The sequence below is a fragment of the Schistocerca nitens genome, chromosome 4, assembly GCF_023898315.1.
Source record: "Schistocerca nitens isolate TAMUIC-IGC-003100 chromosome 4, iqSchNite1.1, whole genome shotgun sequence".
NCBI classification, from domain to species: Eukaryota; Metazoa; Arthropoda; class Insecta; order Orthoptera; family Acrididae; genus Schistocerca; species Schistocerca nitens.
The window spans coordinates 646443122-646456064 of NC_064617.1; the positions used below are offsets into that span (position 1 = coordinate 646443122).

General features: G+C 37.5%; 1 protein-coding gene across 1 annotated transcript in view; it reads left to right on the plus strand.

Annotated features, from left to right (window-relative positions):
- Positions 1-288: 288 nt before the first annotated feature.
- LOC126252877 (myosin regulatory light chain, striated muscle, 25 kDa isoform-like) overlaps positions 289-12943 on the plus strand; it is a 97165-nt gene continuing 84510 nt past the window's right edge. Inside the window, exon 1 of the mRNA XM_049953836.1 lies at positions 289-492. Coding sequence (XP_049809793.1) covers positions 460-492 — 33 coding nt within the window. The 5' untranslated portion in view covers positions 289-459. The remainder of the gene's footprint in view (positions 493-12943) is intronic.

The window sequence follows — 12943 nt, forward strand, 5'->3', positions numbered from 1 at the left end:
AAAATGGTTTTCTGGGATAATAATTATCATCACTTACATTAGTAATAATTATATTTGCCAGTTTTACATCATTAAAGGAAATGCTTCATAAATTTTCAGCAAGTAAGATGTATCAGGTTAAAATATTCTACAAGTCTGGGAACAGGTGCATGAAATTAGCAAACCGTCACAGGAGGGGATTGGAGTCTGGATGGGGGAGGAGCTGGAAGGCAAGAGCAGAAAAGAGGGGAAGTTATGTGGAGAGTGATTCACAAACTGAGTTGGAGGGGGTAACATCAAAACTGCTGTTTCCTCCAAAAACCTCTGATTTGACTGCAAGCTGTGGAAAGTAACACCCAGGGTGTTCCAGCCCTTGAGTTTTTTAGTGCAGTGAAAAGTGCAGAAACCACCAAATACAGATTCATAGTAGAAGAAGAAACAGATTAGTTTCTGCTTTATTCATTCATCTGCATTTGAGCCATGGCTGACGCAGCAGAGAAACCAAAGGAAAAAGTGAGTAATAATTTCTGGTTCAGCATAAATGTGAGATTCCAGATTTCTCCTACATTAAGCTACACTTGGTGTCATCACAGTTCACAGGAAATTTGTAATGATTTTTTCAAAAATTGTGTTTCTTACTGACTATTTTCTGTAAAATATTATTAAGATACCTGATAATAAATCCTCACAGTAGATATGAAGGCTACAGTGAGTTACCATTGTTAGTATTATACCATATCTTTTCAAGTTTAAGTACTTTAAATTTAGAACTGAGATAGATGGACATAATATTGTGAGCCATTATCATCATAAGGTGCGTTATTTTGACATGTGTTGCATCATTTCTTCCTGTTCCACTTATGAATTTTTAGTACTGCAAATAAATGTCATGAATTCTACAAATTGTTTTGTTCTCTCATGCCATTTGGCTATTTCAGAATAAAAATTCACTTTTCACTATTAAGAGACTCATTGTTTTTAGCCAAACATTTTATGTAAGATATAAAAGAGAATGATATAATGAGAAAATGAAACTCAGAGAACTAGTAGGAGTACAAGACTCTGAGACTTTCATTTAAACTGAATAATGACAGCTGCACCAAGAATGGTAATTTCTTCTTATATTTAATTCAACTTTTTGCATTTTACTGACTGACTAAAAACATGCAATTCATGCAAAACTATAGAAACAATCTAAAATTGTACCTACTGAAGTTTTATGCTGGTTGTTGATCGATAACGATTTAAAAACTGTTCATTCTATGCACTAAATGCTAGCTCCATCACTTTCTCAGATACCGGTAAAAATCATGGCTTCTGTTTTTTCAATTGGTTATGATATGCCTATTGTGTATGAGCTGATTTTTATCATATTCCCCATCGCCCTTCCTGCAGATTTTACAGTTTTACTGTTTTCTGACTTTTGTGCAATGCTTATTCATTTATTCATATTCCTGAGAAATATTTGTCCTTACCAAATTGTCTCTAGTTATAGCTCTCAAATTCTTTCTTCTTTTTGGACCACCATGAAAAAACTTTCATTGCAGTTTTGATTCACACAAATACTTATTTAGATGAGATTCTTAATCTGTATGTTACCAACTAATTCTGAGTGTGACATTTGTCTTAGATCTCTCTCTTCCTTGTTTGATTATCACATCTTAAGTTGTTCTCTTTGTCTGAATTTTCTGCTGTTGAGAAATTAGAAGGAGCGATCTGCTTTACATAATAAAAAGTTTTTGATAGCCAAGATCTTTTGACAGATATAACTGTCATCTCCAGACAGTTATATTTGTTGAAGTCTGTTGTCAAAAATAAAGATGAATCTATGTGGTCTTAGCTACTGAAAGTTTTCTACCAATTGTTCTTTTCGATTCATATGTCTTGCCTGAAAAACCTGAAGTAGTATATTATTCTATCCAACATCTACTAGCTTCATTCTGCTGTTATATTTCTTTAACCTCGCTGTTTTAGTGAAACATAGTGTGAGATTGGTATCTTTTGAAACATATTTCATTCTGTTATTTCTGTAAGTGTCACAGTCACTTATAAGAGTGAATTCTTCATTCAGTATGTGTCGTAGCCACAGCTAACACTGAATGAATTCTTATAGATATCAGAATCACTAACGTTCTTAGTGTTTCTTTGATTTATACTGTTAATGTCAATTGCTAATGCCACAATGAAAAATGTATGCCTAAATTCGTCTTTCATTTCTTGCCTCTCACTCTGTGCCACTGCCTTTTGTTTTGTATCAGCATTTCTTTCGTTTCACACCAGTACTCAGAAAATACATTTTCTTGTTCATAGTGTATCAATAATATAATACCTCGCTCATTTTGTGAATATTTCTTTATATAATTTTGGTTCATTGTTCAGTAGTTTTCATTGCATGAGGACACCTGATGTTTTTGGTATTGAATTAATGTGTGTGGTATGCACATAATACTAAATCACTTCCTAGTGACATAGTTCCACTGCAGTTTTTAGCTCAACTGTTTTCAGGGCGCAAAGATCCTCAATTACTTTGGAATTAATTACTTAGTTCTTTTGCACACATTCTCACTCCCACGTTCAATAGTTTCTTTCTGTTGCCAGGCAGTATTACTATGCTAGATTTAGGCATGTATAGCAATGTGATCATGGATATTATACTTTCTTGATGTCTGTTGCTCTTGTTTATTACATTCCTTTTAAAGAATGCAAGAGTTTCCATAATATAGATGAATAGTAGAGGGGAAACACCTGAGATTTTAAAGAGTGGTTTACATGAGATTCATTGTTTGTATCCTTTCAGGATTCTGAAGCTCTTTTCTATTGCAATTTGAAAGTCCTGCATTTGAGGTTGCCCTAAATATCATATCATATTTGATATGACAATGAAAATAGGTATGATAAGCACTTTTTAACTTTCCCACTACATCAGACTTTCAATGTGGCAGCTTTTACTTCTACACTTACATCTATTCTCCACAGTCCGCCTTACGGTTCGCAGTGGGCGGTACTTTGCGCACTGCCGTCACTTCCCCCTTTTCTGGCTGAGTCATGTACACTTCGTTTGAAGAATGGTTGCTGGTAAGCCTTGGTGTCAGTTCAAACCTCATTACGTTTATCTTCATGGTCTTTTTGCAAAATATATGGAGGAGGAAGCATTATACTGGTTGACACTCAGCATTTTAACAGTAGACCATGCTGTGATGCAAAATGCCGCTCTTGCAGCATCTGCCACTGGAGTTGACTTAGCAGCCACTGGAGTTGACTTAGCATCTCTGTGAGGTTTTTGCACTTACGAAATGAACCTGTAATGAAATATGCTACTCATCTTTGGAATCAATCCTATCTGGTGTGGATCCCAGACTGACAAGCAGTATTTAAGTATTGGTCAAACAAGTGTTTTGTAAACTGTTTCCTTTGTTGATAGACTACATTTCTTGAGGATTCTCCCAGTGAATCTCCATTTGGCAACTGCCTTAGCCACAGTTAATTTTAAATCACCATTCCACTTTAAATCACTCCATAAGCATACTCCTAGATATTTTATGGAAGTGACTGCTTTCAGCAATTGTTCTGCAATCATGTAATCATATAATACAGACCCCATATTAAGAAAACAGTCTTAATCGAGATTTTTTATTTATTTAATGCTGACCGGTTTCAGCCCATTGCAGGGGACATCTTCAGGGCAAACATATGGTCGACTGCTGGTGGCGTCACATCTACTGAGGTGTGGCAGGAGACTGTCTCCTGCCACACCTCAGTAAACGTGACGTCACCAGAAGATGGCCCCTGCGATGGGCTGATACCGGTCGGCACTAAATAAATAAAAAGTTGCGATTAAGACTGTTTTCTTAATACTGAGTTAATTTATAGCAGTCACTGTTTCTCCACAACAATGTTGTCCAAACATATAGTAAACGTCTTTATATCTATGTAGTCACATTAGATGACATTATTCAATTTTAAAACACTTTGGAAGTATAAGCCCATATGAAATTAGTATCTTAACAGTTACCAACTGGTTCCTCATAGACAGAAAGTATGGGAAATGTGGACTATCATTTTGAGCAATGTGGAATTTTTGTGAGACAGTTTTTTACTGTGCACACCTAATTAATTAGTCTACGAGGTGCAACAATAAAGTAATGAGACTGATTTTCTTTGCAAAATGTGGCAACCCTAGGCTTACGTAGGCACAATATCTTTGACCTTGGCCTATAAGCTGCTTCTAGTCCAAGCGGCACATCGATGCAACTGCAAGTCGTGAATTGTGCCGCAATAAGTTAACATGTGTTTGTGTCTCTCGTCATGGAAATGGAACCACATAATATTGCGCAATGGTATGCCATTTCTTATTGGGTGAAAACAAGACAACAACTTATGGTAAGCTTCAGCAGGCTTTTGGGGAGGAGGTTATGTCAAGAGCTCAAGTTTTTCGTAGGCATAAAACGTTTAGTGAAGGCAGAACGAATATTGAAGATGAATAATGCTGTGGACGACCATCAACCTTGCGGATGGATGTCAACTTGGCCTGGGTGTGTGATCTCGTATGATCTGTTCAAAGATTACCCATGAAAATGATTGCAGAAGAACTGAACATCAATCGAGAAATGGTTCATGTAATAATAACTGGAGATCTTGGTATGAGAAAGATTTGTGTAAAAATGGTCCTCAAAAATCTCACACCAGAACAGCGAGAAACAGGGGAAAATGTGGCAGCCAATCTTTTAGAGCAAACGGAAATCAGTCCAGAATTGTCAAACCGTGTTATCACTGGTGATGAAAGTTGTTTTTTTCAGTATGATCCAGAGACAAAATGCCAAAGTTCGCAATGGTGCTCAAAGGGATCACCCAGACTGAAAAAGCTTGCATGTCAAAGTCAAAAGTGAAATGCGTGCTTGTGTGCGTCTTTGATTCCAAGGGAATTTGCCATAAAGAGTGGGTGCCTCCTGGACAAACAGTTAACCAATATTACTACCAAGAAATTTTAGAAAGACTTCATAAAAGAGTTCTTCGTGTCCATGCCAACATTGCTGATAATTGGATTCTGCATCACGATAATGCGCCATCCCATACTGCTCTGTCAGTACAGCAATTTTAAACCTGAAAACAAATTTCAGTACTACCACAGCCGCCTTATTCACCAGATATCGCTCAGTGCAACTTTTTTCTATTTCCAAGAGTCAAAACGGTGGTCAAGGGACACCAGATGTCCAAAAAGCTGTGATGAGGGTCTTGGAGGATATTACAGAAGATGAGTTCCAGAAATGTTATAATCAATGGCAGAAGCACTGGAAAAAGTGTGTGCAATCAGAAGGGAACTACTTGAAGGAGACAACACTAAACTTGACTAAAACGGTAAGCAACATGTTTTTTCACATCAGTCTCATTACTTTATTGTCACACCTTGAATGTCTAGTTGCGAAGTTGTTTTGTGAGAGTGTTTATTGATTGCTGTAATTACTTTGCCAGCCGCTGGTGGCCGAGCGGTTCTAGGCGCTACAGTCTGGAACCGCGTGACCGCTACGGTCGCAGGTTCGAATCCTGCCTCGGGCATGGATGTGTATGATGTCCTTAGGTTAGTTAGGTTTAAGTAGTTCTAAGTTCTAGGGGACTAATGACCTCAGAAGTTAAGTCCCATAGTGCTCAGAGCCATTTGAACCATTTTTGTAATTACTTTCTACTTTCTGCATTTGCTAGAATTATGGTACCATCAGCAAACATGGTAAGTTCTATTGCAATGCCGGCCAGTGTGGCCGAGCGGTTCTAGGCGCTTCAGTCTGGAACCGTGCGTCCGCTACGGTCGTAGGTTCGAATCCTGCCTCGGGCATGGATGTGTGTGATGTCCTTAGGTTAGTTAGGTTTAAGTACTTATAAGTTCTAGGGGACTGATGTCCTCAGATGTTAAGTCCCATAGTGCTCAGAGCCATTTGAACCATTTTGAATCTATTGCAATGCCCATTTAAACTTAGATCATTAATTTATAGAAGGAACAGGAGGGATCTCCATACTGATCCTTGAGGCACACTATATGTAATTAAATGATCACCTGATAAGCATTCTGTGACAGTTTTAAGGCTTTTATCAGTGTGCCTGATGTTTTCTGCATGTTTATGATAACTCAGGAATTGATCCAACTACTGCACAGACTTTGATCTACATACTGTTCAAGCTATGATAGCAAAAATTTATGATCCGCTGCTTCCAAGTTTTTGTTAGCTCAGTGTATATTTCCATTTACTGTCTGTCAGGCTCAGTATACACTTAATAAATAGTACTTATTCTTGATCTCTTATTCCTGAATCTGTGTTGTTTCCAGAATGAGATTTTCACTCTGCAGCGGAGTGTGCACTGATATGAAACTTCCTGGCAGATTAAAACTTGCGCCGGACTGAGACTTGAACTCGGGACCTTTGCCTTTCGCGGGCAATTGCTCTACCAACTGAGCTACCCAAGCACGACTCACGCCCCGTCCTCACAGCTTTACTTCTGCCAGTACCTTGTCTCCTACCTTCCAAACTTTACAGAAGCTCTCCGCAATATCCTTTCTTTCAGGAGTGCTAGTTCTGCAAGGTTTGCAGGAGAGCTTCTGTAAAGTTTTGAAGGTAGGAGATAAGGTACTGGCAGAAGTAAAGCTGTGAGGACATGGCGTGAGTCGTGCTTGGGTAGCTCAGTTGGTAGAGCACTTGCCCGCCAAAGGCAAAGGTCCTGAGTTCGAGTCTCAGTCCGGCACAAGTTTTAATCTGCCAGGAAGTTTCATATCAGCACACACTCTGCTGCAGAGTGAAAATCTCATTCTGGAAACATTCCCCAGGCTGTGGCTAAGCCATGTCTCCGCAATATCCTTTCTTTCAGGAGTGCTAGTTCTGTAAAGTTCGCAGGAGAGCTTCTGTAAAGTTTGGAAGGTAGGAGACGAGGTAATGGCAGAAGTAAAGCTGTGAGGATGGGGCGTGAGTCGTGCTTGGGTAGCTGAGTTGGTAGAGCACTTGCCTGCGAAAGGCAAAGGTCCCGAGTTCGAGTCTCGGTCTGGCACAAGTTTTAATCTGCCAGGAAGTTTCAATCTATGTTGTTCTTTACTAAGGATTTTATTTTTGATATCTTATAACAAGATAAATTTGTAAAGGGCCTATAGTTATTTACATTATACCTCAGATTTTCAAAATCTCAGAAAAAAAATACCTGCTTGGAGTGAACAGTCACCCAACTGAGTCAGTGGTTCAATTAAGTTAAAAGTATTATTCTTTAAGATTGTTTATACAACACCATAAATACCTACAGAGTTTTCTTTAATATTTGAGCCAAATAATTGCTTTTGTTACTTTGTCTCGTGTGACAGTGCTGATGTACACTATACTACAACATTTCCTTATTTTATATTTGTTAGGTTGAGTACAACTGTTTGTTTTCTTTCACCATATTTTCTGTGACTATACAAATTATTACTTGATTTGCTACCTCTAACATGTTTGATACTTTTTTTTAATTTTCTTGTGATGTGATAGTATAATATTTTTACATTATGTTCTGCTTCTACCAATTTCTTTGTAATGTTCCACATGGTTTTTGCTTTATTTCTTGAGTTGTAACATGTTTTCATCGTCTTGCATTTTTCTCATTTTTCTTGTTACTTGGACTGATATTTTGGAATATTATTTGAAGTATATCATTGTAAAATTATTCAGCTTACATATTTGTGTATTAGTCTCTCTTATTCTGGCAGAAAAATTCATGCTCCACTTGCGATGAAGACATGCTTCTAGAATACTCCTTATGGTTACAGTTTTCAATGAAAACACTATGTTTTAAGTGGCAGGTTATGATATCAGAAAATTAGCTGAATTTTTTTCTTAAGGTCTTAAAGCTGGAGTTTGTGGGATTTCCCAGGGTTGCACTACACAAAGGACTCAGCTAGTTGGGTAGCAGAATACTTGTGGAATGCACTTGAGGGGTTTTTAGAGTAGGCAGTAGCTTGAGGTACTCTGATAAACACTTACCAGTCAATACACAGCAAGGAAAGACAGACTGTATTCATAGTAAAGCCACTTTGTGAAATTTTATCAGTAAGTTGTTCAGATATTCATAACCAAGTTCCCGAATTTATTGGCCTCCAGGAAAGTTCTCAGGCTCAAATTATTCTCAGGACTGAGAGCTGAATTAAACCCAAAGTGGAAAGCTCAGAGACATTCAGCAAGTCATGGAACATGTATCAGAAAGACAGATTAGAGGCCATAGGAGGGGGAGTGTTCATTGCAGTTGACAAAAATATTGTTGCAAGTGAGGTTGAAATTGAGTGTGACAGTGAAGTTATCTGGTCACTTATAAAAGGTCTTGGTGAAACCAAGTTAATTGTTTGATGTTCTCATTGGCCACTCAGTTCTGCTGTGACAGTTCTGGAGGCATTCAAAGAAAGTCTGCGGCCATTTATGTGTAAATACCTAGATTATGCAATACTTGTCAGATGCGACTTTAATGTACCCAGTACAGATTGGGATGTCTATGGATTCATTGAAGGGGGTATAGACAGACAGTCATGCAAAATACTTCTGAACATAATGAGATTTTCACTCTGCAAAAGAGTGTGCGCTGATATGAAACTTCCTCGCAGATTAAAACTGTGTGCCGGACGGAGAGTCGAACTCGGGACCTTTGCCTTTCACGGGCAAGTGCTCTAGTGACTGAGCTACCATAGCATGACTCATGATCCATCCTCACAGCTTTACTTCTGAACATGTTTGCTGAAAACTATCTTGAGCAGCTATTTCAACAGCCCACATGCAATGGAAATACCTTAGACTTTGTAACTACAAACAGGGCGGACCTTATCAACAATGTCAGTATAGAAATTGGGACTAGAAATTACGATGTCATTATAGCTACAATGGTTATGAAAGTTATTCAATCAGTCAAGAAGGCTAGGAGAGTGTCTCTGCGAGAAGGGGCAGATAAGCCTTTGTTTGCGTCTCACATAGGCAGTCAATTGACATCATTTAGTTCCAGTGAAATGGACACAGAGGAATTTTGGGCAAAGCTTAAGCAGATTGTAAATCATGGTCTGGGGAATTATGTGCCTAGTAAGTGGATTATGGATGGAAAAGACCCATTATAGTTTAATATCGACATTCAGAAATAGCTGAGAAAGCAGAGGCTGTTGAATTCTTGGTTCAAAGGAGAATGCACAAATGATGAAACCAAGTGTTAGCAGAGATTCATGTACCTGTGAAAAGATCTATGTGCAAATTATACAACTACTACTACCATCATAATTTAGTAAAACATCTGGCAGAGAACCTGAGAAAATTCTGGTGCTATGAAAAACTGCTAAGTAGGTCTAAGGCTTCCATCCAGTCACTTGTTGACCAATCTGGTGTGGCAGTTGAAGATAGCAAAATGAAGGCCAAAGTTTAAATTTCACATTTAAGAAATCATTCACACAGGAGAATCATACAAACACTCATTGCTTGACCGCCGAACAGACTACCACATGGGCAACAGAGTAATAAACATCCCTGGCATAGGAAACAACCAAAAGAGAATCAAAACAAATAAGACATCCAGTCCAGATGGAATTCCAATTGGGTTTTTCAAAAAGTACTCTACAGCATTGGTCCCTTACCTAAATTGCATTTATCATGAAACTCTCACCCATATTTAAATATGTCTGCTTGGGTCTGTATATGTGTGGATGGATATGTGTGTGTGTGTGCGAGTGTATACCTGTCCTTTTTTCCCCCTAAGGTAAGTCTTTCCGCTCCCGGGATTGGAATGACTCCTTACCCTCTCCCTTAAAACCCACATCCTTTCGTCTTTCCCTCTCCTTCCCTCTTTCCTGATGAGGCAACAGTTTGTTGCGAAAGCTTGAATTTTGTGTGTATGTTTGTGTTTGTTTGTGTCTCTGTCGACCTGCCAGCACTTTCATTTGGTAAGTCACATCATCTTTGTTTTTAGATATACATAAATGATTTGGTGGACAAGGTTGGCAGCAATCTGTGGTTCTTTGCTGATGACACTGTGGTGTGTGGAAAGGTGTCTAAGTCGAGTGATTGTAGGAATAAACAGGGTGACTTAGACAAGATTTCTAATTGGTGTGATGGATGGCAGCTAGCTCCAAATGTAGAAAAATGTAAGTTAGTGCAGATGGGTAGGAATAATGAATCCATAGTGTTCAGATACAGCATTGGTAGTGTCATGCTTGATGAAGTCACTTCATTTAAGTATCTGGGAATAATACTGCAAAATGATATAAAATATTGTGGTAGGGAAGGCAAATGGTGATTTCATTTTATTGGGAGAGTTCTAGGAGATGTGGTTCATCTATAAAGGAGACTGCATATAGGATGCTAGTACAACTTATTCTTGAGTACTGCTTTGATGTTTGGAATCCGTACCGAGTCACATTAAAGGAAGAAGTCAAAGCAATGTAGAGGTGGACTACTAGATTTGTTACTGGAAGGTTCAAACGATATGCAAGTGTTATGGACATGCTTCAGGAACTCAAATGCAAATCCCTACAGGCAAGGTGACATTCTTCTCAAGGAACATTATTGAGAAAATTTAAAGAACCGGCATTTGAAGCTGACTGCAGAATGATTCTACTGCCTCCAACATTTATTGCACATAAGAACTGCAAAGACAAGGTATGAGAAATTTGGGCTCATATGGAGATGTACAGACAGTCATTTTTCCATCACTCTATTTGCGAGTGGAACAGGAAAGGAAATGACTAGCAGTGGTACAGGGTACCCTCCTTCAAGCACTAGACAGCAGATGTAGATGCAGATGTAAAGTTTGAAAATGGTTTTTTAATACTTTTGTTTTTGTGGTAAGCTCTCAAAATTTTACACTTAACATTTTATATACATTATACATATTCTGTAGTTCCTTTCATATGTATGAGACACTAGGATGAACAAGATAAAGAATATACAAATGTAGATTACTTAGAACATAGATATTCTATAAAAGGGTTGCAAGGAAATTACAAAACATAAAATTACAACAAAACAGAAGGAAACAGATGAATGAGATCATGCAAGGATTAACACATTGTACAAAACCAAACAAACACACAATAAAAATATATGCATACGAAGTCTATACTTCTCAGTTGAAAAATTCATCTCATGAAAAGAAAAGTTTTTCCAGGTAAACGCAACTTTAATATGAGGTCTGTTTAAAAACTTGTGGAACATTTACAATTTCATGCCAAAGGTGTGTTGGGAGCAAAATGCGGTTGGCATCCCTGCAGATGCCTGTGTTTAATGTGTAACTGCTGGAAGCTTAATTGGTTATGTCTTCTAGTTATTGTTTAGTGATGTACTGAGTAGAATGTTGTGTCTCACAGTTTGTGAATTTTGAGACGTCAGATTTGAAGAGCAATGTCACTGCATTAAATTTTGTGTGAAACTTAAGAAAACCCTTACAGAGACACAATGATGCAGGAAGCCTATGATGAAGAGTGCTTAGGCCATATTCAGTGTTATGAATGGTTTACAAGATTTAAAAATGGCTGGACGGAAGTTAAAGATGACCTTTGTTCAGGATGCCCTTCAACATCTAACAACGATGCTCAGGTCAGCAACATCAATGAAATTGTGCATGAAAATTGAAGACTGACTGTCTGAGAGATTGCAGAAGAATGTACATTTCAGTTGGATCAGGTAATGAAATCATGACACAGCATCTTGGAATGCGGCATCTTGCCACCAAGTTCGTCCCACGGCTCATGAGCTAAGACCAGAAAGACCTTCACCTTGCAGTCTGTGAGAGCTTTTGTATTGCCTAAATGAGAATGAGGTGTTCCTTAAGAGAATCATAACTGGTGATGAGACATGGGACTACAGTTTATGAGACCCGCATTCCTCTCCAGGTGGTAGGCTAATTAAAGAATTACTGTGTTGCTAATGGTTTGATATTAATTTTTGATGGAGCATCGAATACAAAGTGACAGTATTATCTGGAAGAAGTCAGTGCTGTCATAACTTGATCAATATTTTACTATTTACTTCATGAATAACAATTGGTGAAATAAAAAATATACAAAATAATACAGAAACTAGCTAGTGAAATTTTGATCCAAAATGATGAATTGATTTTGACTCTGTTTGGAAAATTAATGTAAACAAACAGTTGCCAGCTCACTTAGTGTGAGCAAAATCAATTAAAACTCTTGACTTTGAAATTAAATTACATTACTATCGTAGAATGTTGGCAGGCGTGGGCAGTCGCAAAGGCACTAACTCACGTTCATTATCAAAACACAATGATAACCTAGAAAAATTTCACTCATGGACAAAAACAAACCTGCAACTACTTCATGAAATTAATTGATAGATCTTTACACTACCAGTTATATAATAACTGAACTGCATTTCTCACTGTAATGCTAATTGCTATTAAACTGTTTTGCAAAAAGGAACTTTTCAAAAAGAATAATTATAGTGTTTAAATTAAATTGTCTACCGTAATAACTGGATTTTAAAATGATTACAAAGTCTGCTTCTTTGACTTATTGTCATGTGAATTACTTCTCATATAAAATTGTCTGAACATTAAGTATTCATAAATAAATTACTTTGTCAAATTACTTGTCAGTAATCAGCATTTAATTAGCAAGCCCAAAAAACTAAATTTTTGCTACATAAATTACTTCTCACACAAAATTGTTTGAACATGAAATATTGTTAACTGGTACTGCTTTGTTAAATTGTTTGTCAGTAATCAGCATTATATTAGCAAGTCCAAAAAAAAACTAACTTTTTTGTTCACTTTCACTATTAATCAATTTGATAAACTTCACTCTTCTTATCATTTATTTGCAGTTTGTTAATGACACTCTCGATTAATTATGGATGTGGAGAGGATCCATCAGATAGTGTTACTGATGATTACACACATTAACACACATAAGTTGCTGAATGATTTGCAGGTGACACTGGCAAGGCTTTTACAATTCTAAATGATGAACTGG